This window comes from Leucopleurus acutus (genome assembly GCF_964270905.1).
Source record: "Leucopleurus acutus genome assembly, chromosome: 6".
NCBI classification, from domain to species: Eukaryota; Metazoa; Chordata; class Mammalia; order Artiodactyla; family Delphinidae; genus Leucopleurus; species Leucopleurus acutus.
Window position 1 is genome coordinate 81,146,241 of NC_139149.1, and position 27,585 is coordinate 81,173,825.

The 27,585-nt window shown below is 38.5% G+C and overlaps 1 protein-coding gene across 6 annotated transcripts in view; it reads right to left on the reverse strand.

Annotated features, from left to right (window-relative positions):
- Positions 1–19,862, reverse strand: part of SF3B1 (splicing factor 3b subunit 1) — a 35,891-nt gene extending 16,029 nt beyond the window's left edge. For 3 of the 6 annotated variants that reach the window (XM_082841471.1, XM_082841473.1, XM_082841474.1), the window contains exons 1-6: positions 19,784–19,862; positions 8,265–8,431; positions 6,824–6,928; positions 6,339–6,453; positions 4,422–4,501; positions 3,280–3,450 (exon numbers count right to left, since the gene is read on the reverse strand). In XM_082841471.1, coding sequence (XP_082697597.1) covers positions 3,280–3,450; positions 4,422–4,501; positions 6,339–6,453; positions 6,824–6,928; positions 8,265–8,431; positions 19,784–19,811 — 666 coding nt within the window. In that variant the 5' untranslated portion in view covers positions 19,812–19,862. Of the gene's footprint in view, positions 1–3,279; positions 3,451–4,421; positions 6,294–6,338; positions 6,454–6,823; positions 6,929–8,264; positions 8,432–19,783 lie in introns of those variants that run through there. The other 3 variants (XR_014326286.1, XR_014326285.1, XM_082841472.1) reach the window with 3 other exon arrangements.
- Between the last annotated feature and the right edge of the window lie 7,723 nt (positions 19,863–27,585).

Consider the following 27,585-nt stretch of genomic DNA (forward strand, 5'->3'; position numbering starts at 1 on the left):
CAATATCATATCAAAAACAGCAGGTGAATTAGTGAAGCAAAACAAAATCTGTATTTAAATAATTCTGTAAGTTTTGTAGTATAGTTTTACATATTTCTTTTAAAGTTGGATGCTCTATCCAACCCAAGAGTTCTATTTAGCTTTATGTTTGCAAATAAGACTCAGTATTTTTTCCTTTCAAAAGATTCTATATAGGGCTTCCTTGGTGGCGCAGTGGTTGAGAGTCTGCCTGCTGATGCAGGGGACACGGGTTCGTGCCCCGGTCCGGGAAGATCCCACGTGCCGCAGAGCGGCTGGGCCCATGAGCCATGGCCGCTGAGCCTGCGCGTCTGGAGCCTGTGCTCCGCAACGGGAGAGGCCACAACAGTGAGAGGCCCGCGTACCGCAAAAGAAAAAAAAAAAAGATTCTATATATTACTCAGGGTTGAGAAATTCTCAATTAGATGAGTAAAGAACATAAATTGTTCAAAAGTCTCATTTTCAGCAACTGCTCTTCCTGCTCAATCAGGTAGGAAAAGATGCTTCCTAGTATCCGCTGTAATTCCCACAATCATAATTAAGATGGAGTTGTGTTAAATGAGAAGTGTGAAAGAAAACATGGTCTGAATCTCTACAGCTTTTATGAGATAGACATCAACTCTTGGGTCTCCTTTTCAGTTAAACAGATACCAAAAGGACAAGTTTCTCTTTCTCTGTTTTTAAAATTTGCACTGAATGTCAGTTTTTAAAATTTGCACTGAATGTCAACCACAGAATTTAAGTTAGTAATAACATATTATACAGAACCAAATCCTCTCATATATCAGCAAGCAAATGGAGACTCCTCAAGATCTAAAACTAAACTGTTTGGAAATTATGTGCTAGGTTTAGTGTATCTCAATTCTGGGTTTGGAAAAACAATGCCATGGCCTGACACATTTTTCCTTATTTGTAAATAAATCTGCAGTAGCCTATGCTAGAGTCAACAGTGACTTAGACTAGGGTGGTGGGGTCATGAAAAGTGGGTAGATCCTGAATATATTTAAAGGTCGGGCCAACAAAATGCATTTGTGGATAGGATGCCAGGGAAGAGAATAAGAGGAGTATAGGATGACCCTGAAATGATTTCTAAGCGTTTGGTTTGAGCCAATAGACATGGGAGCAGGCTGGAGGCAGTGAGTACAGAAAATCAATTTTATTATAAATACTGATTCTGAAATGCCTATCAAATACATATCAAAGTAAATGTGTCAGGTCTGAAGAACAGAGAAGTATGGATGGATTTGTAAATTTGGGAGTTGTCTTATAAATATAGTATGTAAAGATAGAAGTGAGAACCTAGGGAGTTAGTTTAGATGCAAAAGAGACCTGAGGACTTAGCATTAGAGTACCCCAAATTTTAGGAAGCTGAGGAAGATCCAGCAAACAAGACTAAAAAGCAGCAGTCACTGAGGTGAGTATTACAAGAATCAAGAAAGACTGAAGCTCAGAGGCTAGGAAAGAAAAGGGTACCAAGGGACTTCCCTGGTGGTCCAGTGGTTAAGACTGTGCTTCCAAAGCAGGGGGTGTGGGTTCAATCCCTGGTTGGGGAACTAAGATCCCACATGCCATGAGGCGCGGCCAATAAATAAATAAGTAAATAAATAAATTTTTTTTTTTTTGGTTTAAGAGGGTATCAAAGAATGTCGAATGCTACTGATATGCTGCGTAATATGAGGGTTGAAACTTATCTTTGGATTTAGCAATGAGGAGGTTAAGTCATCTTGACAAAAGAGGATTTGGTGGAGCAGTGCAGGCAAAAGCACCAGAGCACAAGTATAGAGACACAACTCATTGAAAACATTTTGTGGTAAAAAGAGCAAGAAATGGGATGGTAGCTGGAAGGGGAAGTTATGGTCAAGAGAAGATTTCTTGTGGTGTTTTGTTTTTTGTTTTTAAAGATGAAGATCAGTAAAATGTGTTTGCTCATGATAATAACCTAGAGTACAGAGAAAAAAACTGATGTTACATGAGAGTCCTTGAGTAATAAGAGATGGGAAATGGCACATAAGCAGATGGGTTAGCTTTAGATGGTCAACCTGTACCAATAGTTCACATTATAAGAGAAGGAAAAGCCAAGATGAGAACATATACAGGCATACCAGCAGATTTCACAGTGGGAATATGTATACTTTTTTCTTTTTAATTGTTCTTATTTGGGGTGAGAGGGAAATAGAGAGCAAAGTCATAAACTAAAAAAGAAGCAGCTGGGCTTCCCTGGTGGCGTAGTGGTTGAGAGTCCGCCTGCCGATGCAGGGGACACGGGTTTGTGCCCTGGTCCAGGAGGATCCCACATGCCGCGGAGCGGCTGTGCCCGTGAGCCATGGCCGCTGAGCCTGCACGTCCGGAACCTGTGCTCCACAACAGGAGAGGCCACAACTGTGAGAGGCCCGCGAACCACCCCCCCCCCCAAAAAAGCAGCAGCTAAGGAGGTACTACAGGTTTCACAGAGAAAAGCATAAAAAAGTCATCTGAAGGGGAGGGGGACAAAGTTATTGCTTAATGATCACAGAGTTTCCTTGAAGTGATGAGAAAGTTTTGAAAATAAATCATGGTGGTACTTGACACACACTGTGTCATCAATACCACCAAATTGTACACTTAAAAATGGTTAAAAATGGTAAATTTTATATACATTTTACCACCAAAAAAAAAAGTTTCTAGGAAAATCAACTGACGAAGGAAACGCAGTAGCATTATGTATCTGACACCTGTGGTCAGACTTAAATAATCCATCTAAAAAATGAGGAAGACCACTGTTATACTCAACCTCCACATAACGTGACATACTTACATATCTATAATTAATATGCCAAAAGGAACATTCCTTTACCCCATGTTATGAAATGAACTATGTCTCCACCAAAAGTCATGTCGAAGCCCTTATCCTCACTGTAACTGTACTTGGAGATTGGACCTTTAGTGAGGTAATGAGGCTAAATGAGGTCACAAGGTTGGACATGAATCTGACAGGACTGGTGTCCTTATAGGAAAAGAGACACCAGAGCTCCCTCGCTCTTTCCACGTGTGCAAAGGCCTCTTGAGGACACAGCAAGAAGGCAGATGTGTGCAAGCCGGAGAGAGAGCTCTCACCAGACACTAACCCGGTTGGCACCTTGATCCAGAACTGTGAGAAAATGTCTTCTGTTTAAGCTACCCAGTCTGTGGTTATCTTGTTGTGTCAACAAAAGCAGACTAATATATTCCATGAGAAAAATAAATTTAAAATAGTAATAATAAAAAATAAAAAAAAGAAATTACCTCTGCTTGATCCCAACTTGATAGCTTTTTTGGAGTGGCACCAGGAGTCTGATCAGCTGTTTGATCCCAACGCCGTTTTCGTTTTGAGGGAGGCTGGGATGCTGCTGCTCCATTGACGACTTTTAGTTCTCCAGCTTTAGCTTTTTCTGCTAGCTGTTGCCTAATTTCTCTCTGAAAAATATTTGAATAAACAGTGAGCATCTTTAAAACATTTTCAATATATTCTTACATCATTAGCAGAGTCATTTCTATATAATGCCATTTTATTTTTCACTCATTCTCCTTTCTATGCTACTGGTGGACCCATTCCTTATTTTCCCTCTTTCCTGTATTTTCAAGTTTTATACACTGTCTTTCCGCACAGTATATAAAATGAGCAAATACAGAATTTATTACGTAGAGCGCACTGCTTTATATACACTTAATGAAGTAAAATCTTCAGTCAATGGTAGTGAACCAAAATGCTTCCAATGAAAAACAGTTTTACATAAAACTCATATAAATAGTAATTAAGACTATGTAATAAGTTAGAAAAGTAATAAAAGTGATATTTTCAAAATTTTGTTATAACTATGAAATATTATATATAATATAGTCACAAAAAATACACATTTATTTAGCCTATGATTTTAAAGTAGGGTTCCATTACCGCATTTAATTCATCCAACAAACAAATCTATTATATATTTATAATAAAGTTATGAAAATTAACTATTAGAACAAAACACCGCAATCTCTGCAGGCCAGCAGGAATTCGTTAGAATTCTCCACCCATATTCAAACTAAATTTTATGGAAGAGTTAGAGGCTTTTCAAAAAATGATTTTACTCTTTGACTTTTCCCTTACACACTGACTTCAGGCACACACCATCAATCCACCCCCAGATATATCCACTGTAAGATATATATGCATATACATGTGGCCAAGGGGCCAGGCACTAGAAAAGGATAGTATAGAAATATGAAAAGCTTAATTTGGGAGGTGTTAGAATTTTGAATAAGGTTCTTTCTCAACTTAATTTTTATTAATAATGTTAAAATATTACTTGTGCAGCAAATAAAAAGGAAACATGAAAGTCTCTTAATCTCAACTTTCTTTACATTCTTTCAACACCATTAAAATAAAAAGCAGGTTCACAGACCTCTTCTTTAGTTAAATGTTGTTCTCGCATTACATCCATGTAAGTCCTAGCATTCATTTTAGGATCAGGGGTCTTCCCTCCTGCAGAAAAGAACAGCAACAGGACAAGAGTACAATAAATAAAAAATAATTAGGTTCAACTGATTTATCTTCCCTGCTCTAATATTACATTATTCCATAATCATTTAATTTATTTTTTGATGGAAAACTTTAATAATTACACATCTTACTTTTTATTGAGTTTGCTGATCAATTTAACCTGTTTGAACACAAACATATCTACAGCAGTTTAAAACAAATATTTTAATGCATATAAAAACAAAATGACAGCACAGTTTAGAGTCTTCAGAAGTGATGGGTTCCTGGGTTGCTAATCCGGAATACGTACACTTTCGTGCCTTTGTCTCCATCAGCAGTTCTGACTTCAAGCAGCAGAATAGAAGCCTAGAAAATTATCTCTTTACCATTAGTAACACTTTGGAAAGATATTTATATTCAAAACATTACCTGTTGCAAGCTGTTAAAATCCTGACTACAAGTAACTATGACTAGATAAGTTCTTCATACAATGTTCTAAAACAGTTATAGTTTAGAAAATCTGATTTTTAAAAATATACCTCTAATCTTATTCTGATGTCATGTTACTAAAAAGGGCTTCATGATTTTTACTTTTTGTTGACCCAGAAACATATTTTTATTTTCTTAGAAAGTATAAATAACAACTGGAAACATATTACTTGAAATATATTACTTCTACCAGTTATTATGATGCATACAGAAAAAAGTGGTGTACAAAGAGATGTGTTAGTCTCTTGGTTAAAGTTTCAGTATTTGCTTTTCAAACTTCAAAACATCTTAAAGAAGCCCAAACAATATATAACAAGATTCACAGAGGCACACTACGTTTTAGAAATGTGATAATTAGCTATACAAGTAGTATAGCATCACAATTTAGGAAAAACTAATAAAGGTCTAAGACATTTCCTATGCTGAAGATCATGCCCAATTGGTAGTGTCATTCTTTCTGACACTATCTCTGATAAGACTTCCTTTGGAATACTTTTTCACCATAATCTAGAGAGGATGTGTTGAACTGCACCCTTAAGAATGCAGACAGGACTGGCATATAGCAGTACTGCTGTAGGAAAGAAATTAAGGACAGTTAGTATGGGCCTGTGAATTCTGACATACATGTTTAAATCAATTACAATTATGCAAGTAAAAAAAAGAATATCCCTACTAATTCATGCAGGCTGAAAGTCTAATTTGTAAACCTGCAGCAGAATCTAATTTTAAGAAACAGGTACCTAACTTTGATCTTGAAACTCACTCACCTGAGGAAAGCTTCCATCAGGCTCACTATGCCCCTTGTGCTGACCTGCACACTAAAATTAGCAAAACAGACTCCAACTATTAAAAATATCAAAGTCTTTGTATACATACTTTTGTTTTAACTTTAAGTATGCTTAGAGCAAAGTAGGTGCATTTACTAAACTATATTTAGAGCAATATGAGGGGAGCTCTAATGTGGAAACAGTTTCTCAAAAGTAACAATCCTAAAAATCTAAGACTTGGAATGAAAACTTTCAATAATTTGAAAGTATTTTGAGCAGAAAAACACATTTGTTCAAAGTAAAGAAAGCGTACCCAAAACAAAAGTAAAAGAAAAACCTTTAACCCTTTGCGTTTCTATGGCATTGGCTCATTAGTTTCTTGTCCTTCTACCTGGAAAGAAAACTGGCATTATAAAGATGAAGAATATGGCATCTGTGACTTCAACCAAATCTATACAAATCTATAAGGGGGATTTTTAAAAAGAAAAGCAAATTCATAAGCATGCCAAAAAAAATCAAAGGGCTAAAGACAACTTAACACAAATAAATTTCTGAATACTTATAGAAAAGTGGGAAAGAATTACCATCTGCAAAAGGATCAAGACGCTCTGGGGAAATTATCATGGTCCGCCTGTGCTTTTTGTATTCATCTTCCCGATCTGCAATCTTCGGAGGTCGGTGCTCAGCAAATGGATCATACTGAAAAGAGGTATGTCTCACTTAACACTCACTTATTAAATAACCAAAGAGAATGTCACACACAAAAATCAGAACATTATAAAACATGTAAAAATGTTTAATAAATACCTAATATTATGTATCATTTTTCAGATAAATGCTAATGTGAAAAAATAAGGCATATGGAAATGAGACAATTTCCATAGTTCAATCCTTCATGAAATGATCACCTTTTTGAAATAAACTACTATTTCTAATTCTCCCAAATCAACTCTCCTCAGACACTGTAATAACTTGATTCCTAAAATATGTGACTTTCCATTGGAATTAAGACGTTCAGTTTTCTTTAGCTGAATAAACTTTGGTTTTGACTTAAAAAAAAAAAAATCACCTGTTCTGTTGACTGTGGTATATCATTAAGCAATGCCACAGGGGCATGATATCCTGGCTTCTTCTGACCAAGCAAACTTGTAGATGATGAGTAGTCATCGTCATCCTGCAACGAATGCCCCCAGAAAGCCACAAACAAAAACGTCAGAACTTAAAAACTAGAAAGAACACACAAAGATTCAATATGAAATCAAAAGACAACGTGATGAAACTTGTTAACACTTAGGTTTTTTTTTCAACTCAAAAAGTTAATAAAGAAATTTAGTTCTCTATATTCTTTTAAAAATACTAAACAAGGAATCCTTTCTGTAAATAAAGTAGGTATGGACTAGAAAAACCTGAGCATTTCATCTTCTCACAGAGCGCATGATGAAATTTGTTTTCAAATTTGGAAAATACAAACAGCTTATTTAGAACTCACCAGTTTCCTTGTCTTTTTAACTTTTTTAAAAAACATGATTTAACCACAGAAACAAAATGTAATTAATTGTAAATGTATTTATTTCCCTAATAGTACGTTTAAACAGAACAATGTTATATTATTATTTTACTAAGGTAAGAAGTGCAACAATGGATAGATCTCAAGATCTTAACAGCTCATTAATTTTATTCAAAACTGAAATGACAACTTCCCGCTCAGCGTCTGGAACACAGAGCCATCACTGCCTCTTACCATTAAGGTACGATAATGCAAACATAAGACTGATCAGCTTCTAGAAATTTTGCCTTTGGAACTTCAAAATTTTTCTTAAAAAAAAAGTTCTAACCATAAAATTAAATATGGCTTGAATTTCATAAAAATAACAAGTTTCATAATCTATGTACATAGATTACTGAACCACACGAAAATGATCAGCTATTTCACCAAATTTGGGTGTCTGAAAATGGTGTGACAAAGTATAAGCTATGTGGACTATATGAAAACACTTTTTAAGAGATGTATTTCAAAATGAGAGGCAGTCCCCCTTCAGAGTAACTAAATTAGGCATGAAAAGCCCATTAATATGAGTAACAAGAAAGAGTCCACTCATGTAAGATGCCAAGGGGGGAAAAAACAGCACCAAGTTTTTTGGAAACAAGTCAGAAATCAAAAGTCACAAGCACAGACGGCTGTTTAAAAAATGAAGTCACTTCTCACTGGGCTACTCTAGATAGAGCTCAGTAGGTAACAATAAGGATTTACTTTACAATGGTTAATGATTTCCAGGTGCTTTGCTGGATAAACAAACTAGTTTTAACATAAAGATTCAGAACTGAGCACTTCCAGAAGTTTCTTAGAAGAGAAGGACGCTTTCAACAGTTTTATCCTCCCAAAGGAAGATCTCCCAATCTCCAAGATGTCTCCCCAGATTAAACCAGATGACTCAAAACAGAAGATTCCTTTATATTTCTTGCTCTCCTTCAAAATAATGCTTGGACTGTTTATATACTTTGTAACTTACATCTTCAAGTTCAGTTGCAGCAATAGATGTCACGTATCCAGCAAACCTGCTGTCACTTCCACCATAAATTTCCTGGTCATAATAACCTGTAGAATCAAGGCCCACTCCTTGAGCTTCATCAAGAGCTGCCTTCTTTCCTTGAATTTCTCGAATCTGTGCTTCAATATCTATAACAAAATTAATAAAATCTTCTTAATCTCATTTTCCAAAGAGCACTCAACACAATGCATTTTTCTACTGAGTATTATCAAAAACTCTTCTAAATACAGAAACTTCAAAATAATCATTCCATAAGGGGTTAGAGTAACTATACAAAGTATTGATTTTTAATAAATTTAATACACCTCCACCCAACAGACAATACTTATGCACACAGAGGAGGTGCTTACTACTTCACCAACTACAAGTTACTCTCACCTTAAGAATGGGTTACCAAAGTTCATTATACTACTGCTGAATTCTAAGCTTTTCCTGCTTGAAAAAATAATACTGTTAATGTTGATTAAGGGACCAAGTACAACACTCAAGATTATTTAAACTCAACACTACCAGAAAGGTAAAAACAGTACTGTGGAGAGTGGTTCGCAAACCTAAATGGGCAACAAATCATCTACACGTTCTGATTTTGTTAGAATGCAGTAGGCCTATATCATATCAGACCCAAGTTTCTGCATTCCTAACAAGCTCCTAGGTGATGTCCTAAACATTTTCAACAGCAAAACAATAAAGGATAAAATCTAAATTCTTAAACACGTAATACAGAGCCCTACACAGTTTGGCTGCAACCACCATCACATTAGATTTATGATTAAGAGTCTGAGCTTTAGACTTAAAATGTATGCCTTCAAAGGCTCTCTGCTAATTAATACATTATTTAACCTATGTATCTCAGTTTCCTACAACATGAAGTTTTCTTTTAAGGACTGAAGGACATAATGAGCATGAAACACTTAAGCATTCAATGAATGAATTAACTCTTGCCATGTCTCACTCCCCAAACACCATGTCTAGCCATAGGTCTGACATTCAGAAGATGCACATGGTTGACTTCCCTGGTGGCGCAGTGGTTAAGAATCCGCCTGCAATGCAGGGGACACGGGTTCGACCCCTGGTCTGGGAAGATCCCACACGCCGTGGAGCAACTAAGCCCATGAGCCACGACTGCTGAGCCTGAGCTCTGGAGCCCGGGAGCCACAACTACTGAGCCCATGTGCTGCAACTACTGAAGCCCACACGCCCAGAGCCCATGTGCTGCCACGAGAAGCCACCCCAACGAGAAGCCTGCGCACTGCAACAAAGAATAAGCCCCGCTCGACGCAACTAGAGAAAGCCCATGCACAGCAATGAAGACCCAAAGCAGCCAAAAAAAAAAAAGACGCAAATGTGGTGAATGAAGTATCAACTCTTTTCAACTGCTTTTTTAATTTTTCAAGACTGAAAAAAATTAAAGCAGTACAATGAACACCCACACTCTTCACTTACATTCATCAACTGTTTATGTATATAAGACATAAAACAAATATGTGTGTGTACATGCAACTTTTCTAAACCATTTAAAACCCCTAATATTTCAGCATGTATTTCCAGATCTAGAACATTCTCCTACATAAGCACAACAGTATTAACATGCTCAAGAAATTAAACCTAGATATGACATCATCTAAAATACAATCCAGTTTCATATCTCCCCAATGGTCCTACTAACATCCTTCATAGATGGTCCCTTCTTTGATCCATGATCCTATCAAGAACCACACATTGCATTTAGTTGTCATGTCTCTTCAGTCTCCTTTGAATACTGACTAGTCTTCCAACCTTTTTTTAAGTCTTTCCAGACAACAGATAACTTTAAATTACAAACTAACGTTTCATTTTAATAATATGAATAACATATACATGTGTAAAGAAAAAGAGTTTCTACTGCCAGTGATCTGTGGCCTAACAAATAGATGTTTCAATTTGTGCTAGCTTGTGCTAGCTCATGACCTTCAACTGAATTAAGTCATTTAAAAAGCTTTTAAAAGCTCATTTACTAGTTTGCAAGGACCAAAAGGAAAAAATTCAAGTGGCACAAATGGCCAACCCCCTCCCCCAGCTAAGGGAGAAAACCTTCTCTAGTTCCTCAAGATGGGGTGTGGTTTAAAGTAGAAAATGTAATAACATTATCTAGTCTGAGGCACAGCTTGTGGGAGCAAGTCTCAGAAACTCAATATAATGCAATAGGGTTAACACTGAAATTAGCAGTCCCAGTTTGTAAACACATCTCAAAATTTTTATACTGTGTCACAGCACCGCCAGCACCACGCATTTTTCCTGCATTTCTCCCCAAAACTGTTACAGCAGCACAGGCAGCCAGGGGCCTCTACCATGATTAATCACAAACAGAAATATCCTCACTTGAGCTGGCTGATTCATTTTACTATTCTCTACTGTTGCTTCTGTTTTAAGTATTTATAATGTGTATATATATATATATATATATATATATATATATATATATATATATATGTAAGTTCTAACCCATATTTGCTCCCTTCCCTCACCCACTAGAACACTTTTTCCCCTGGTATAATACAAGGAAACCTCTCAGGGATTAGCAGATTGGCTAAAGGGTGAGTGGAGATCTACCCTTCTTTTTTTCCTTTTTTGAGCATTTCCATTTCAGCAATGTTTGAAGCTTTTGCTTTTTTTTTTTTTTCCAACCACTAGGTACATGTATTACTTTTAAGTAAATAGGTTCTTTTAAAGAACCACAAATGCTACCGCCATCAGGATCCAGGCAAGAAACATAAACGGGTCAATCAGGCCAGCCAAATAGTATGCCATCTCCCCTCTACAGCATCAGTGTGGTCTACTGACCACTTACATCGAAATCACCTGGGGCACCTGTTACAAGGACAGACTCCTAAGCCTCAGACACACTAAATCAGAACCTCCAATGTATGAGCCCAGGCTTCCACATTATTAATAAACGCCCCAGGAAACTCATACCTAGCCCATCATCCCTCCATTTCCAGCCCCAGCCCACTCTCACCAGAATCACCAATTTTATACTTTCTTCTAGGTCACATACAACTAAAAAACCAGGAAGGGGAACTGTTTCACAAAAATTGCATCACACCACACCTATCATTGTGCAGTGTGCTGCCCCACCAACACATCACAGTTTTATTTTCCTTCTAAAGAACTTTTCCATTATAAGTTTTCAATAGCTATTATCCTTTTTTGGATAATATATTTATTCAGAACTACTTTCATCTACTGAATTTTACCTACTGATTTTATGTCCTTACTGATTAGGAACAGTTTTCTTACAAAGGTATACAAATATTGAATTAGCATTTGTATAAAGCCTGTATGAACTGTGACTGGATACTTATTGAATCAAATGGGGCTAGGCAGCTGTTCATGGTTAAATTCTGAGGGCGAGGTTCATTACTAAATTTCAACAGGTTATGTATATAGTTCAACCAGTTACTATTTCTGTATCTTTGTCTGTATGGATTAAAGTCCAAAAAGCTAGTGGATTTTGTTTTGCATTGTAAACTGCAGCACATTTACAAAAATCGTGTTATCCACAAAATTACAATAGATTCCACAAAACTCAGCAGTTATACAAGTGACAGAATTAAAAACTAGAAAACCCTGTAATTATTTCTTAATAAAACTTGTGCCAAAATACCAAACATAATACAATCAAATATTTATGAGCAAACAAATGTATCAATATGTTCATAAATAAGGTAACTTTGTTTTGTTTCCAAAATAAATAAAATTCGTGGAATACAGCAAAATACTAAGAATTGGTAAAGCTGGGCAATGCGTTACACTATGTTCATAACACTTTTTCCTACACTTCCCTGTATTATATTTCATAATAAAAATGTAACTTTCAATCTGTAGAAGTCATTAAAAGTAATTTTTCTGGGCTTCCTTGGTGGCGCAGTGGTTGAGAGTCCGCCTGCCGATGCAGGGGACATGGGTTCGTGCCCCGGTCCGGGAGGGCCCCACATGCCGCGGAGCGGCTGGACCCATGAGCCATGGCCGCTGAGCCTGTGCGTCCGGAGCCTGTGCTCCGCGGCGGGAGGGGCCCCAGCAGTGAGACGCCCGCGTGCCGCAAAAAAAAAAAAAAAAAAAAAGGAAAAGAAAAGTAAATTTTCTAATTTTTCTCCCAGCAAGGGTTTATAAAAAACTGGTAAAGAGAAAAAAGTTGTCTTTAACTCCTTACTTTCAAAGCTAACACTAAATTACAGCTACTGATATGCAGGTATTCCTGTACTTTCTTAAAATACGAACTAAAAATAATCAAATAGATAATTTCTGACAGCAAACGATGAACGCATAAGACTTGATACCAAGTATGAAAAAAAAATGAGGTGGAATATATTCAAAAGAATAACCAGAGGTCTAAGATATTAAATAAAAAACTTGGACTTCCCTGGTGGCACAGTGGTTAAGAATCCCCCTGCCAGTGCAAGGGACACGGGTTCGAGCCCTGGTCCGGGAAGATCCCACATGCCACGGAGCAACTAAGCCCGCGTGCCACAACTACTGAGCCTGCGCTCTAAAGCCTGCAAGCCACAACTACTGAGCCCAAGTGCCACAACTACTGAAGCTCGAGTGCCTAGAGCCCGTGCTCCGCAACAAAGAAGAGAAGCCACCACAACGAAGAGCAGCCCCCACTCGCTGCAACTAGAGAAAGCCCGCACAAAGCAAGAAGATCCAACACAAAAGAAAAAAAAATTTTTTAAATAAAAGACTTGAGGAGGGAAACAAAGAAGGAAATGTTTATGCTAATCTGTTCCCACCTAATCCCTTTCCAATTTAGCATCTCTGTAATTCAAGACATTCGGATGTGAAAATAAAAAAAATGAACAGTCTGCTAGACACCATAGACTAGGACCGCCTAGTGGCCACACATATGATTGCCAAGAGCTGGCACTCTAATCCACCCAAACCCATAAATATTCCAGCCTTCATGTTGTGCACATCAAGTTTGCGCTTTTTTATTACCAAGTAGCATTCCATTGTACTACAGCGTGTTTACCCATTCTCTATGGGGCATTCAAGTTGTTTGAGTTTGTAGAGGCTGCTGGTAAACATCAGTGTACAGGTTTTTGTGTGAACACAGGTTTTAATACCACTTGGGTAAATACCTATGAGCAGGATTGCCGGGTCTTATAACAAGTATTTGTTTCATTTTATCACAAACTCTTGGTTTACTTAAGCAAGTTTAAGGACAGAGTAGAACTGAATTATTCTGTACAACAGAAGAATTTTGAGAAATAAAATGGAGAAGAGGAATTAAGAGAACAAGTAAAATGAAGAAAAGCTGGGGTAAGTGAAATTATAAAATTCCACAGTTTTATGGTGTTAAAGAAAGGGTAACAGAAGGTAGAAACATCTAATATGGATTTCTAAGTTATCTGATTATCTGAATGAAAGCCTCACTTCTGTTCTCACCCAACCCTACCCCCATCTTCAGTAAAGTCTACTGAGGGGGAAGGAGGCTTCTATAGTAGGACTCTTGGTTACTAATGCTGAACACTTAAAAAGAAAGCAGGGATTCCTTATCTTGACAGCAGATTTGGAATCCTAAAATTAAAATTATGCATAGTCCTTCAAATACCCAGAGTTGGAAGTGGTTAAAAAAAAAAAAGCCTTAGACAAGAAATCAAAGTACTAGTTAAGTATTAGACTTGTATTTACCAAAGAGCCTGAAAGAGTCTCACTAAAGGAGGATCCTTGAGGGTAAACGGTCAAGGGGTTTTGACCGGGGTCAAAACGGGGTTTTTCTTAAGTTGGTATTCGTATTTTAAGACATGTCTATCACTGGGAGTCCAAAAAAAAAAATGACACACACACAAAAAACTATTTCAGGTAGTAGTTAAGCTTATTAGAAAACTTTGAGATTATATTCATTGCCATTAAAATTATAATGGGACGGGCACCTGAGTTTGCAAGTCCTTTGTTAGAGCTCCTTGCCATGGCTAGTCCAACCTAAACCTGAAGTATGATTTCAGAACTGTGCTCACTTCAAAACCCAATAATATTCTTGGAGCTTCCCTTGCTTGTGGGCCTACTGACACCTTGACTGCAGCAGTAGTGGTGGGAGAGTCTAAGAGAAAGTTGTGAGTGTTTTTATTGCCATCTTCTCTTTTCCCTCTAGACTGTGGGAAACTCTACAGGACAAAGATACTGCAACAAATTAATGGCAAGAAAAAGAGATGAAGGAACAAAGATTTTAAGATTAATCACAATGTATGAACTTTATTTGGAACTTGATTCCCAACACTGATGGATATTTTATTATATTAATTTTAGGTGCAATAATGGTAATTTTTTTTTTCTTATTTGGCCACGCCACACAGCTTGTGGGATCTCAGTTCCCCGACCAGGGACTGAACCCGGGCCACGGCAGTGAAAGCACAGAATTTTAACTACTAGACCACCAGGGAACTCCCAACAATGGTATTTTTTAAAGTTGTTACATTTTAGAGATACACACTGAAAAATGTATGGATAAAATGATACATCTTGGATTTGCTTCAAAATAATGGGAAAGGTGGAAAAGACAAGTGAAGAGATTAAACAAAAGTGGCCTTGCCTTTACAACTGTTCAAGCAAGATGATTAGATGATGGGCACAACGTGGGGGTTTATTTTACTATTCTATTTTTGTATATGTTTTCAATTTTCAATAAAAAGTTAAAATTTTTTAAAAGCATAGTTTTAAGTTCCTCCCTTTTTCCTCATTCTTGGTTCTCCTTTCTTCTAACCCTTTGAAACCACACCCTCTGACCCCATGCAACAGAAAAAGAAGCTCTCTCTTCTCTGAAATGGAGTCCTCTGCTACACATAAACAGAGTTTTTTTTAGTTCTTTTACATAATAACTTTAATCTTAAAAGTTCCAATTCTTTTTCTTTGTCATTTTCTTTCTTTTCCAGCCTTACTGATCTTGCAAATGATGGTAACGTAAAATCTTCTAAATGTTAATATATATATTTTAAAAACTAAATTTGCTCCAATGAGCTACAAAAAATAAATGTTATTATTCAATTGAAACCCCTCTTTTTGGAGAGAAATTCTGATCCTAGGAATATTTTCAACTATCAGAGAACAAATCCTTCCCTAGGAGATAAAAATTAATTAAGTGTGAATTAATGAATAAATTTGTGAACTGGCCCATTTGAAATCTCAATTCACTCAATAAATAAATTTCCACTTTTCATTTACTTAAAAATTACTGTATTACTTTTATAATCCAAAAAATGTGATAACTTAAAATTTAAAATTATAGACATTTTTCTGACATAAATACATCAAATGTTTTATCTGGGAACTGAGTTTGACATCAAAAGACAGTACTGCTGGAACTAGGGGTCTTTTAAAAGACGGGCAACATCTAACCTACTGTTTGTATTTTAAACTAAGACCTAAATATCAAACTCTGAGATAAACCACCACTGGTCACATCTGATACACCTGTTTAACTGCTCCCCACCAATTCCATTCTACTGGTTTCCCTTTCTGTGCCTTTTCTTTCTTCTATGTCTCACACATTGCTAAGTCCAGCTTGCAGCACTTCCTCCTCCTTGATAATCTTTATTCCTCATTTTTAATCTGTATTATTTGCAACGTTCTAATTACTGTTCATTATGTGTTACACAGACACAGCCTTTGGATGTTAATCACTCACTGACACCTTTCAGTCTGTCCCATAAGTGACATCTAATCTCCACCAATCAGAAGCAGGTGGTGAGCAAGGATTTCTCAAATATGAGACTTCCAAAAGACATCCAGAAAAATAGAAAGTATATTCTGTATACCAACTCTCAATCTTTTCCTTCAACAAAACCCCACTAGGACAACTAACTATAATGGTAAATTATTTTACTAAACACTACAGATAACAGTTCCTAAATGATTAATTCCTAACTAATATCAATGAAATTAATTCTTAAATAATTCTACAGGAAAAATTTTTTTCAAAATCTTTAGGCAATTTCTTTTCCTTTTTATTCTGACTAGCAACATTCATCCTGAATATCTACAAAACCAAAACAGTAACTATTCTGGACACAGGAAAATAAAAATCTCAGAAGATTCAGAGTAACAAAATGATTATTCCAAGCCATTCTGCAAGCAAGAGACTAAGGGAGAAAACTTTTTCAGCCTTGTGATGCACCCCAAAATCCATTCAAGGGATAGTGGCAAAACAAGCCAATATATGGGATTTCTGGATAATCCATCTATTTTCCTTTCCGAACAGAAAAGTGTGTATTCTCTCATGGGCCAAAATCACCAACAGCTGAAGAACTGCTGAATGGCAAGATTATGCACATTAATAACTATATACACTTGACACAATTTAACATGCAAAAAGGGATTATATTCGACTTGAATAAGTCCAGCTCTTTTTATATTTCAACACTGGAAAGCATAAGCCACACTGACCCAGGATAAAAAAATAATTGGGTTGGTTAAAGAGGATGTTAAGGCTTGATCGTAACAGAAATATTTGAAAGGAACATGACAACAAGAAAAAAAGTTATCAGTTTGGTTCAATGATGGGAAGTAATAGTCTGTGAAAAGAACCACATTGGAAGGTACAACAATAACCTACTTCAGTTTAAAGACAATATTACTTACTTCACAAGACTCAATTACAAAGTACTGATGCAGCCATTAATTTAACAATAAATTATAAGGTACAAGAGCAATGTCTTTACCAGCAACATTATTTAGAACGAAAAGATTATATAATCTTTATTTAAAAAGGCAACATGATAGACAACTCTAAGACAAAAATTAAACAAGTATTACACATTGTAAAAAGTTTCTCCAGGGAGTTCTCCGGCAGTCCAGTGGTTAGGACTCGGCACTTTTACTGATGTGGCCCGTGTTCAACCCCTGGTGCAGTAACTAAGATCCCGCAAGTTGAGCAGCACAGCCCAAAAAAAAAAAAAAAAAAAAGTTGCTCCACTGAGGTTCACATTCAAAACCTCCTCTCAACTGCTTCAATAACCTAAAAAGTTGCCCTTACTCCCTTTAGGTCATCCTTCACTCTGCAACCAATGACTTTCCTAAATCACATAAGTAATCTGTTACCTGGGAGAATGAGGAGGGCACTTTATCCTGTAGATATCCGAAGGCCAAAGCGAAACCTAGCTCAGCGTCCAAAGCCTTCCCTAATCTGATGCTAACCTAACATTTCCTCCTCTGAGCTCAGGAGGTTCCCAAAATATAAGTCCTACTTCCCACCTATCTTAGCCAAACAGATGTATTCAAACCTACCCAATCGTTCAAGTTTGTGTCCCCTTTCTGTGACACCCTTAATACTTACGGTATAAATTAATCTCTCAATAAGTGTTGATAAAATATTCAGCACTCATCACGCACATGGTACTGTCGATACCAAAGTACACTTTCTGTACACAACTTCAAAGTGGAAGAGAAAACCTTAACACAATAGAATATTCTAAGTAATAACGATTTATAGAGTGCTGCAGTAGCAGCACAAAAAACAAACACCAAGAAACTAATTCTGCTCCAGGTTATCAGAGAGGCCTTAACAAGTGAAAACAGAGATGGACCTTGAAGGACTAGCGTTCTCCAGGAAAATGTCATGAGGAAGGAGCAAGAAACTACGTAACATTCATCACTAACATTCATCCCACTGTATTATACTCCTAAGTGATGGACAATATCTTGTATACAGACGGTATTCAGATGTGAAACTGAATGCTCCAATACTTTCTTTATGGCCTCAGCTAATTCATATTGATAAGAAGCATAATCCCAAATAAGAGCAATTTTGGTAAATGAATTGCAATCTTCTGTAGACCAAAACTTTCAACTGGGTTTCTAAAATGCAGGAAAACTAATCATAACTTTGATTTTCCTATCCAAAAGTATCTTATGATAAAGATACCAATAAACAAGTAATCAAAGCCACAAAATGCCCCGAATAAATAATCTACTCCTGAATAAACAAGAATAGCCAACATCCTTACTTTTTCTAATTATTTTGCAAAAAGTATGTCTGAGATAGTCTAAAGACAGAAATGCCTAAAAAACACTTCAGGGTTAAAACTGTTTAAATCCCAAATACCTAACAAGAATAATAAAAATATTAAAGTTATTGCCACTTCATTAGCCTGTTTCTTAAGTTGCAGAAAGCTAGACTTCAGTTCCCACAGGTGATACAATTATTAATAGCCCCAACCAACATTTCCAGATGCATCTACTTTTTCCCTCCTTGCATTCTCTTTTCCTGCTACAGCCAACCACTCAAACACGTCTTTCACGACTCACTGCCTAGGTACAAGATGGTCTCTCGGGCTCAAATGTCCTCCCCTAATTTAAAACCGATTGATCCTTTTAGACCAGGGACACCTCACCTCCTCTATGAAACAGCCCTAAGTATAAATTAATTACTCCGTTCGTTAACCAGGTTCCCAGAACATGTTGCTTATACTTTTTTTAAGCATTCATTTGCCTCATATAATAATGAAGATGTATACATATCTGTTTCCCCACTAGGCTGTAAAACTTGATGGCCTTAGTCTTTATTACCTCTCACAGACTAACCCCGAGCCAGGAACCTAGAAACGATGTGTGAAATAGTGACTCTTGGAAGCTCGTGTTTGATAAAAATTTCAGATTCCAAGTCAGAAATCAAGGAATGCAGCTCCAACTTCCCATGCCTCATCTTTTCTCAACAGTAACCCTACTTCCTGTCATTTCTGGATACTCCCTGACGTGGGACTCCAGCCTATTCCCAACATTTTCCTAACGCATACTCTGTATTCCACAAAACGACCAACTACTTCAACTGCTTTGGCCATTAACGTGCCTTTCTCTCTTCCACCAATAATATGGTAGGAAGAAAAAGACCTTTGCTTTCTTTGGAGAAAGAAAACGACCCATATTATACTAAAAGTGATCCAGGGAGGGAAAAACTACCAGATTTTATTCCCAAATCATTTCGAACAACAACAAAAAAAAACCGAGGTAAGTATCTTGGACGCCTGAAATCATGCAGATTAACCAAGGTTAAGAGTAATGGGCCTCAGTCTGACTAAACTCGACTGAAGACTGCCCAGAAAGTGGCTGCCGTATTTCAGTGCTTTTCTGGCTCTCCCATGCACAAACTATGCCAACGGCAGTTCCGAGAGGCGAGGAAGACTTTGTTCCCACGCGCTCTTCCCCGCTCCCTTGCCCAAGAATCTTCCTCAGAGAGCCGTTTAACGAGGCCCCCGGGTCAGAGTAAAAAAGCAACGCTGAAGCAGCAGCTCCCGAACACTGAACAAAGCGCCTGTCGGGGGTGTACGAGTAGGACGCCATTACGCAGGGCAGTGGCCTGCGCCGCTGGCGCCGAGCAGACGACGCGGGCCCTGAAGAGCGGGCTCGGGCCCCCAGAAAAGGAACCACAGGAAGAGGCAAAAACCTAGGAAGCCAAAGTCTTAGCAGGTTGGGCAGCGGAGAACCTACGTAACAAGGAAAAGACCGCTTACCTTCGTGGGTTTTCGCGATCTTCGCCATTTTGTCCACTCGAACACACAGACGGAACTGGCGCTCCCAAGAACTTCCGCTCGTCGCCGCTGCCACGGAGAAAAACAGCTGGGGGCCGCTCTCCACGCAAGCGCCAAGCGGGAGCGCGCTCCGTCGATGACACGTGACAGAACAGCCACCTAGATAGAACAGAGAGGTGCATTGTGGGTGGAGGGAGGAGCCAGGGTGGGGTCCGGAGGCGGTTTTCCCGGTAAACCAGAAAAGGGTTACGTGAGCCTTGGTTCCTTAATGTGAGTAACTCTGCCCTGGAGTAAAGTGGATTACACCAGGGTATACCAGGGCAGTTAAAAACAGTCACTGAAAGAAACATTACGGTTTCAGGGCTGGGAGAAGCCTCAGGCCTTCAATCCCCTTCCTCCAAATTCACCGGACCGGCGTTCTGGAGCCAAACAAAAGCTTTCTTTAGCATGTCTCAGATGTTGCAGTGCTTAGTTGCAGAAACAGTTACAACAGTCTCATCCCTCGCGCTGTAATTCAAGGTCATTTTTCTTTTTTTCTAAATACCATTTGGATAGGAGTTTCGTCTACAATATACGTTCCCAAACACTACTGAAATTCACATAAAGTTGGTAAATTGTTGCTAATTCCATAAATCCCATAAAGTGGATAAACTGTGGCTAATCCCATTTAAGAAATGAGAGAAAAAACTAGGGCGGGGGGTATATATAAATTGTGCAATATCACACAGTTATTAAGTTACACAGCAGGAACTCTGCCAGTCTTTTAAAGCCTTTTTAAACTTTCTGAGTTCTTAGAAAAGCCCTGATCGTCAGCATTAACACTAATGAAATGCCTCTCTTAATCCTAAACGTCATTCCTAAATCAGGAATTTTTAAAAGATAAAAATACAGTGGTGGGGTGGATAGGGAAGGTGGGAGGGGGACACAAGAGGGAGGAGATACGGGGATATATGTATATGTATAGCTGATTCACTTTCTTATGAAGCAGAAACTAACACCATTGTAAAGCAATTATACTTCAATAAAGATGTGAAAAATAAATAAATAAAATATATGCTAAAAAAATACAGTGGTCTTTTTTCTTCTAAGCATCAGCTATACGAGCAGAGCATAAGCTTGTATTGTCACACTGGCCTTGGACTCTGAAGAACAAAAGAACTTCAGAGGGAAGTTGGTACTGGAAGCAGCCTTGTAAAGCAGGTAAGGGTCAGGTTATAGCTATCACAAAGAAAACAGTTTACCTTGCTGTGTGACTGACTCAATACAAATATGTAGTAGAAACTTTAGTAACAAAAAAGTGAGATTTTTTTATTAGCATCAATGAAAAAATCAATTTGATGGGTTAAAGTTTTCATTTGTTTGATTTAATTGTTTTAATTTAGGTTAAACAGTAGCCGGAGGAAGAAGGGGATGAGATAAGAGAGGAACATGTAGATTATGCCTATTGTTGGTAAGTTCTAGTTCTTGGATTGTCAGAGGGTCCACAAACATTCCTTAAATGGTTTATAACCTACACATAGATTACGTATATTCTTTTATAGATACAAAATAGCATATTTTAAAATAATAAAAGAAAATGAATAAGAAATAATGAATTAGAAAAGGGTGTTATATGTCCATCAATAACCAACAAGCTAAAAGAATTCATCCATGTTGGCAAAAAGATTGCAGGTATGTTGCATTTCTTGATTCATGATTTTTTATCTTAAATTCGTTTATACAAGACAATCACAGTCATGTAAAAATATATGAAAAGGAAATTCACCAAAATGTTAATAGTGGATATTTGTGAATGATGGAATTTTGAGTGTTTTTTTCTTTATAATTTTTAGTATTTTCCAGATACTACGCTATGAGCATGTATTATCTTTATAAACAGAAAAAAATAAATGAAAAGCATTTGTAACACTATGTTTTGTCACATGTCCTTTGTCTTTCCAAGATAAAAGCTGTGCCTGCTGGCCACTTTGTATTATGTGCATATTTCTCTAGGTTCCTCGGTATTAAGTTACTTTTGTAGGGCAAGGACATATATTGGGTAGTGAGGTATGAGAGACTTTGCCAAAGATCAGTGAGACTCCCTTCTCTTAATCTTCTAAAAGATGAATTGTCTTTAATAAAAGAATGACTTGGATTTTTACACAGTAAGAAACAAGAGTTGTTTTAATAAGTACCCTTTACTTTCCATTTCCAAAATTAATAAATAATAATCAGATATTATTTAAAATGGATTTCCTACCTTTTTCTGGTAAGGTTTCTTAATTTCAAAAGTCAGAAGGGGTTATCTCCCCTCCCTTTTATAACCTAAACCATTGAGAATGATGACACCCAATTAAAAGGAAAGTCCTTTCCTTTTCTTATCAAGGACACTTGGAGGCTTGCTTTTCCTAATCTCAAAAAACTATTGGACTTCCCTGGTGGCACAGTGGTTAAGGATACACCTGCCGGGCTTCCCTGGTGGCGCAGTAGTTGAGAGTCCGCCTGCCAATGCAGGGGACACGGGTTCGTGCCCCTAGGAAGATCCCACATGCCGCGGAGTGGCTGGGCCCGTGAGCCATGGCCACCGAGCCTGCGTGTCCGGAGCCTATGCTCCGCAACGGGAGAGGCCACAACAGTGAGAGACCCGCGAACCCAAAAAAAAAAAAGAATCCACTTGCCAATGCAGGGGACAGGGGTTCAATCCCTGGCCTGGGAAGATCCCACATGCCACGGAGCAACTAAGCCCGTGCACCACAACTACTAAGCCTGGGCTCTAGAGCCCACGAGCCACAACTACTGAAGCCTGCACGTCTACAGCCCCTGCTCCTCAACAAAGAGAAGCCTGCGCACTGCATCGAAGAGTAGCCCCCGCTCGCCACACTAGAGAAAGCCCGCGCACAGCAACAAAGACCCAACACAGCCAAAAATAAATAAATGTATTTTTAAAAAATATTGCAAAGTAGCAAGTATACATAATTTTTCTGGACAAAAACCAAGATATAATAATTTTTCAGAATGTTAAGTGCTAGCTGTAACTGCACAAATTACCTTTGGAGATAAAGCTATAAAGGCCTGGAAGCTCCATGCTATTGGAAAACCAGTGACAATTTATCAAGCCCATCTTTTCAGAGATAAAGGGACTGTCACAGGATAAATGGACCACAATCTTAATGTGTAATGTTGAGCTTTCCAGAAATCTATATCAGAGGGACATCAGACTCTACCTACCCCAGGCCAAAACTCTACTTCCATCTGCCTTTCAGTTATGTCTAAACTTCCAAAACTATAGTTTTATTTCTGAATATGCCAAGTTCTGAATATACCAGTCAATGTGCCTGTCATGCCTGACTTTCCCTTCTAGCTTCAACTGACCTGACCAAACTCTCTATTTAGGGGAACAGCACTGGGTTGTTCTGGAAGAGACAGGCACCTGGCCAGCTACCTAGAACCTGGCCTGGAATACAGTGTGTACACCCTGTCCATAAACAAAGGAAATTATTGGCTAAGCCAAGATTCCTTCTCCTGGAAATTTTAACTTGAAGTATGAAATGAACTTGCTAGTTGCTATTGAAACAGAAAGAATCAGAGGAAATTGTCACTTCCTCTGAAGAATCATGAACTCCTATTGCTTGAGTCCCCACCACTACCTTGAATCCAGAATCACCTCCAGCTCCAAGCTTCCAAAGGCTCACTCTTTAAATAATACTGCTTTTCTTGAACTAGCTTGGGTGATTTCTCTTTCTTTCAGCTATACCAGGCCTAACTAGAACAGAAGAGCATATATTAATATATGTGTGCCGACCTCCTAGAGAAATGGAAATAAAAACAAAAATAAACAAATGGGACCTAATGAAACTTCAAAGCTTTTGCACAGCAAAGGAAACCATAAACAAGACCAAAAGACAACCCTCAGAATGGGAGAAAATATTTGCAAATGAAGCAACTGACAAAGGATTAATCTCCAAAATTTATAAGCAGCTCATGCAGCTTAATAACAAAAAAACAAACAACCAAATCCAAAAATGGGCAGAAGACCTAAATAGACATTTCTCCAAAGAAGATATACAGACTGCCAACAAACACATGAAAGAATGCTCAACATGGGCTTCCCTGGTGGCGCAGTGGTTGCGAGTCCACCTGCCAATGCAGGCGACACGGGTTCGTGCCCCAGTCCGGGAAGATCCCACATGCCGCGGAGCGGCTGCGCCTGTGGGCCGTGGCCACTGAGCCTGCGCGTCCTGAGCCTGTTGCTCAGCAACGGGAGAGGCCGCAACAGGGAGAGGCCTGCGTACCACAAAAAAAAAAAAGAATGCTCAACATCACTAATCATTAGAGAAATGCAAATCAAAACTACAATGAGATATCATCTCACACCAGTCAGAATGGCCATCATCAAAAAATCTAGAAACAATAAATGCTGGAGAGGGTGTGGAGAAAAGGGAACCCTCTTGCACTGTTGGTGGGAATGTAAATTGATACAGCCACTGTGGAGAACAGTATGGAGGTTCCTTAAAAGACTACAAATAGAACTACCATACGACACAGCAATCCCACTAATGGGCATATACCCTGAGAAACCCATAATTCAAAAAGAGTCATGTACCAAAATGTTCATTGCAGCTCTATTTACAATAGCCCGGAGATGGAAACAACCTAAGTGTCCATCATCGGATGAATGGATAAAGAAGATGTGGCACATATATACAATGGAATATTACTCAGCCATAAAAAGAAACGAAATTGAGCTATTTGTAATGAGGTGGATGGACCTAGAGTCTGTCATACAGAGTGAAGTAAGTCAAAAAGAGAGAGACAAATACCGTATGCTAACACATATATATGGAATTTAAGAAAAAAAAATGTCATGAAGGACCTAGGGGTAAGACAGGAATAAAGACACAGACCTACTAGAGAATGGACTTGAGGATATGGGGAGGGGGAAGGGTAAGCTGTGATAAAGCGAGAGAGAGGCATGGACATATATACACTACCAAATGTAAGGTAGATAGCTAGTGGGAAGCAGCTGCATAGCACAGGGAGATCAGCTCGGTTTTTGTGACCGCCTTGAGGGGTGGGATAGGGAGGGTGGGAGGGAGGGAGACACAAGAGGGAAGAGATAGGGGAACATATGTATATATATAACTGATTCATTTTGTTGTAAAGCAGAAACTAACACACCATTGTAAAGCAATTATACTCCAATAAAGATGTTTAAAAAAATAAAAGCAAAAAAGCCCCCCAAAAATATGTGTGAATTCATTAACTAGCTTCTGTTTCTAGCTAAAAGTCAGCTGAGAGCTGTCTTTGATTCATAGTAGTGAAATACCTAGATTCAGAGCACACATAAGTCAAGTAGGTGTTCCAGATAGCTAAGAGGATTGTGTCTCAGAAGCATCAGATACCTAGAATGCTGTGATGGTCTTCTAATGTGTCAACTTGACTAAGCTACAGTCCCGTTATTCATACAGATACTAACATTGGTGTTGCTATGAAGGCCTTGTGGATATGCTTTAAGTCCATAATAACTGACTTTAAGTAAAGGAGATTGTCCTAGATAATCTGGGTGGGTCTAATTCAATTGGTTGAAAGGTCTTGAGAGCAGAACTGAGGCTTCCCTGAATAAGAAAATTCCATCCGTGGATGGCAACTTCAGCCTATGCCAGAGAGTTCCAGCCTGCTCTTACTGATGGCCTGCCCTATAGATTTTGGACCTGCTTATTAGCCAGTGCCCACAATCGTGTAAACCAATTCCTTGCAATAAATGTCTTAATATGTATCTCCTACTGGTCTGTTTATCCAGTTGAACCCTCATTAAAACAAATGCTAAAGGTAAATTTCACCATTCATTTATTCAAAAAATATTTGAAGACCTATCAATAAATATTCAGCAAGAACCCATCATATATCAGACATTACTTTAGATGCTGGGAATACAATGTTGAACAAGATACTGTCCTCACTGGGACTTCCCTGGCGCTCCAGTGGTTAAGACTCCACACTTCCAGTGCTTCCACTGTAGAGGGCGCGGGTTCCATCCCTGGTGGGGGACTAGGATCCCACACGCCACACACCACAGCTAAATAAATAAATAAATAAAAAGATACTCTCCTCATGGAGATCAGATTCTTTGAGGGAGAGGGATTAAAAATCTATGTGTGATTATATAATTTCAGATACTATCAAGTGCTATGAAGAAAAATAAGGCAAAGTAAGGGGGGAGTGGGCAGGGTGGCAGGATAGACAGAAAAGGCAAGATGTCTGTGAGGATGACATCAGAGCAGATACCTAAATGAAGTATGGGAATGAGTATGCCAGAGGTAGCAAGTGCCAATGTTCCAAGGTGAGAGTGAACTTGGGGTGTTCCAAGAACAGCAAGAAGGCTGGTGTGTCTAGAGTGGAGTAAGGGGGAGAAGAGTAGCATAAGATGAGGCCAGGTACCTGTGGTACCTGGCAATACTACATTGCTGAATGGTTAAATTAATATTGAATGAAGGAATCTGCCAAACTTTCCTGTTCTGTACTGTCTCTGCTAGCTTACAAAGAGACCTGCCACATAATTTTTGCTACGGGATTCTCAATGATAGATGTACCAAACAAGGGCAGGAAACACTGTCACTAATGACTCAGCTTAGGATGGCTGCTTTCACTAGCTGAACTAAGAAACTGGCTGAGGTGGGAGGTCAGGACCAGAGAAACAGGATTTGTGAAAGAGGGTAAGGGATGTTGGACAGACTAGGGTCCTTAGGTCAATGACAGGTGATCTGCTGTAGGCAGGTACCAGAGTCAAACTAGATACGTTGGCAGTAATAACAACAATAGTAGTACAAAGCTGGCAGTTTTTGATGTCACCCCAAACCCAAAGAGACCTACTAGGCAGAGTATTCTTTCCTAGTGATGGGAGGTACAAGATGCAATAGCTTGTCCTTTACTTTGGAGGGGATGTCCAGGGATGCCCCAGGCCACTATGCCCCTAACACAGTGGTTCTCAACTGGGAGTGATTTTGTCTTCCAGGGATACTTGTCAATGTCTTCAGATATTTTTGGTTGTCACAACCTAATCCTCTTTTCCTAGAAGGTCCTCCTTCCTATTCCCACCCCCATCTCCTGTACTCTCTTTCACCTGGCTTACTCCTCATCCCATAAAACTGACCCAGTGTCGCCCCACCCAGGAAATCTCACCGGAGGAGTGAGATATAGATAGCATGCTTTGATACTGCCCTCCTCCTTAAATACCACAAACATCTCTAACTACTCTAGCCATTTTGTATTGTAATTGTTTCTATGTGTCTTTCTCCCTGAACTGGCTTGTAACACCTAAAGCAAGGTAAAGTGAGCAATTACTGGCATCTAGAGCATAGGATACTGCTCAATATCATAAGTTCCACAGGAAAGTTCCCCACAACAGAAGTTTCTGGCCCAGAATGTCAATAGTGCCACCCTGGGAAATCCTGCCCTAAAAATATCACTAACGAAGCAGACCTTAATTTTCATTGGGTTTATCTCCTACCCTCTGGAATATGTATGTCTTTCCAAGGCCTCCAATGTACCTACCATTTCCTGGTCATTTAGTCTGATTAACATGATTAACACAATGCCATCCATATGATGGACTGATATGACGTTCTGCTGTCCAGGTCCTTTAAGACTATATTATGATAGGGACTTCCCTGGTGGTCCAGTGGTTAAGACTCTGTGCTCCCAATGCAGGGGGCCTGGTTTCGATCCCTGGTCAGGGAACTAGATCCAGCATGCCACAGCTAAAAGATCCCACATGCCGCAACTAAAGATCCCACATGCAGCGACTA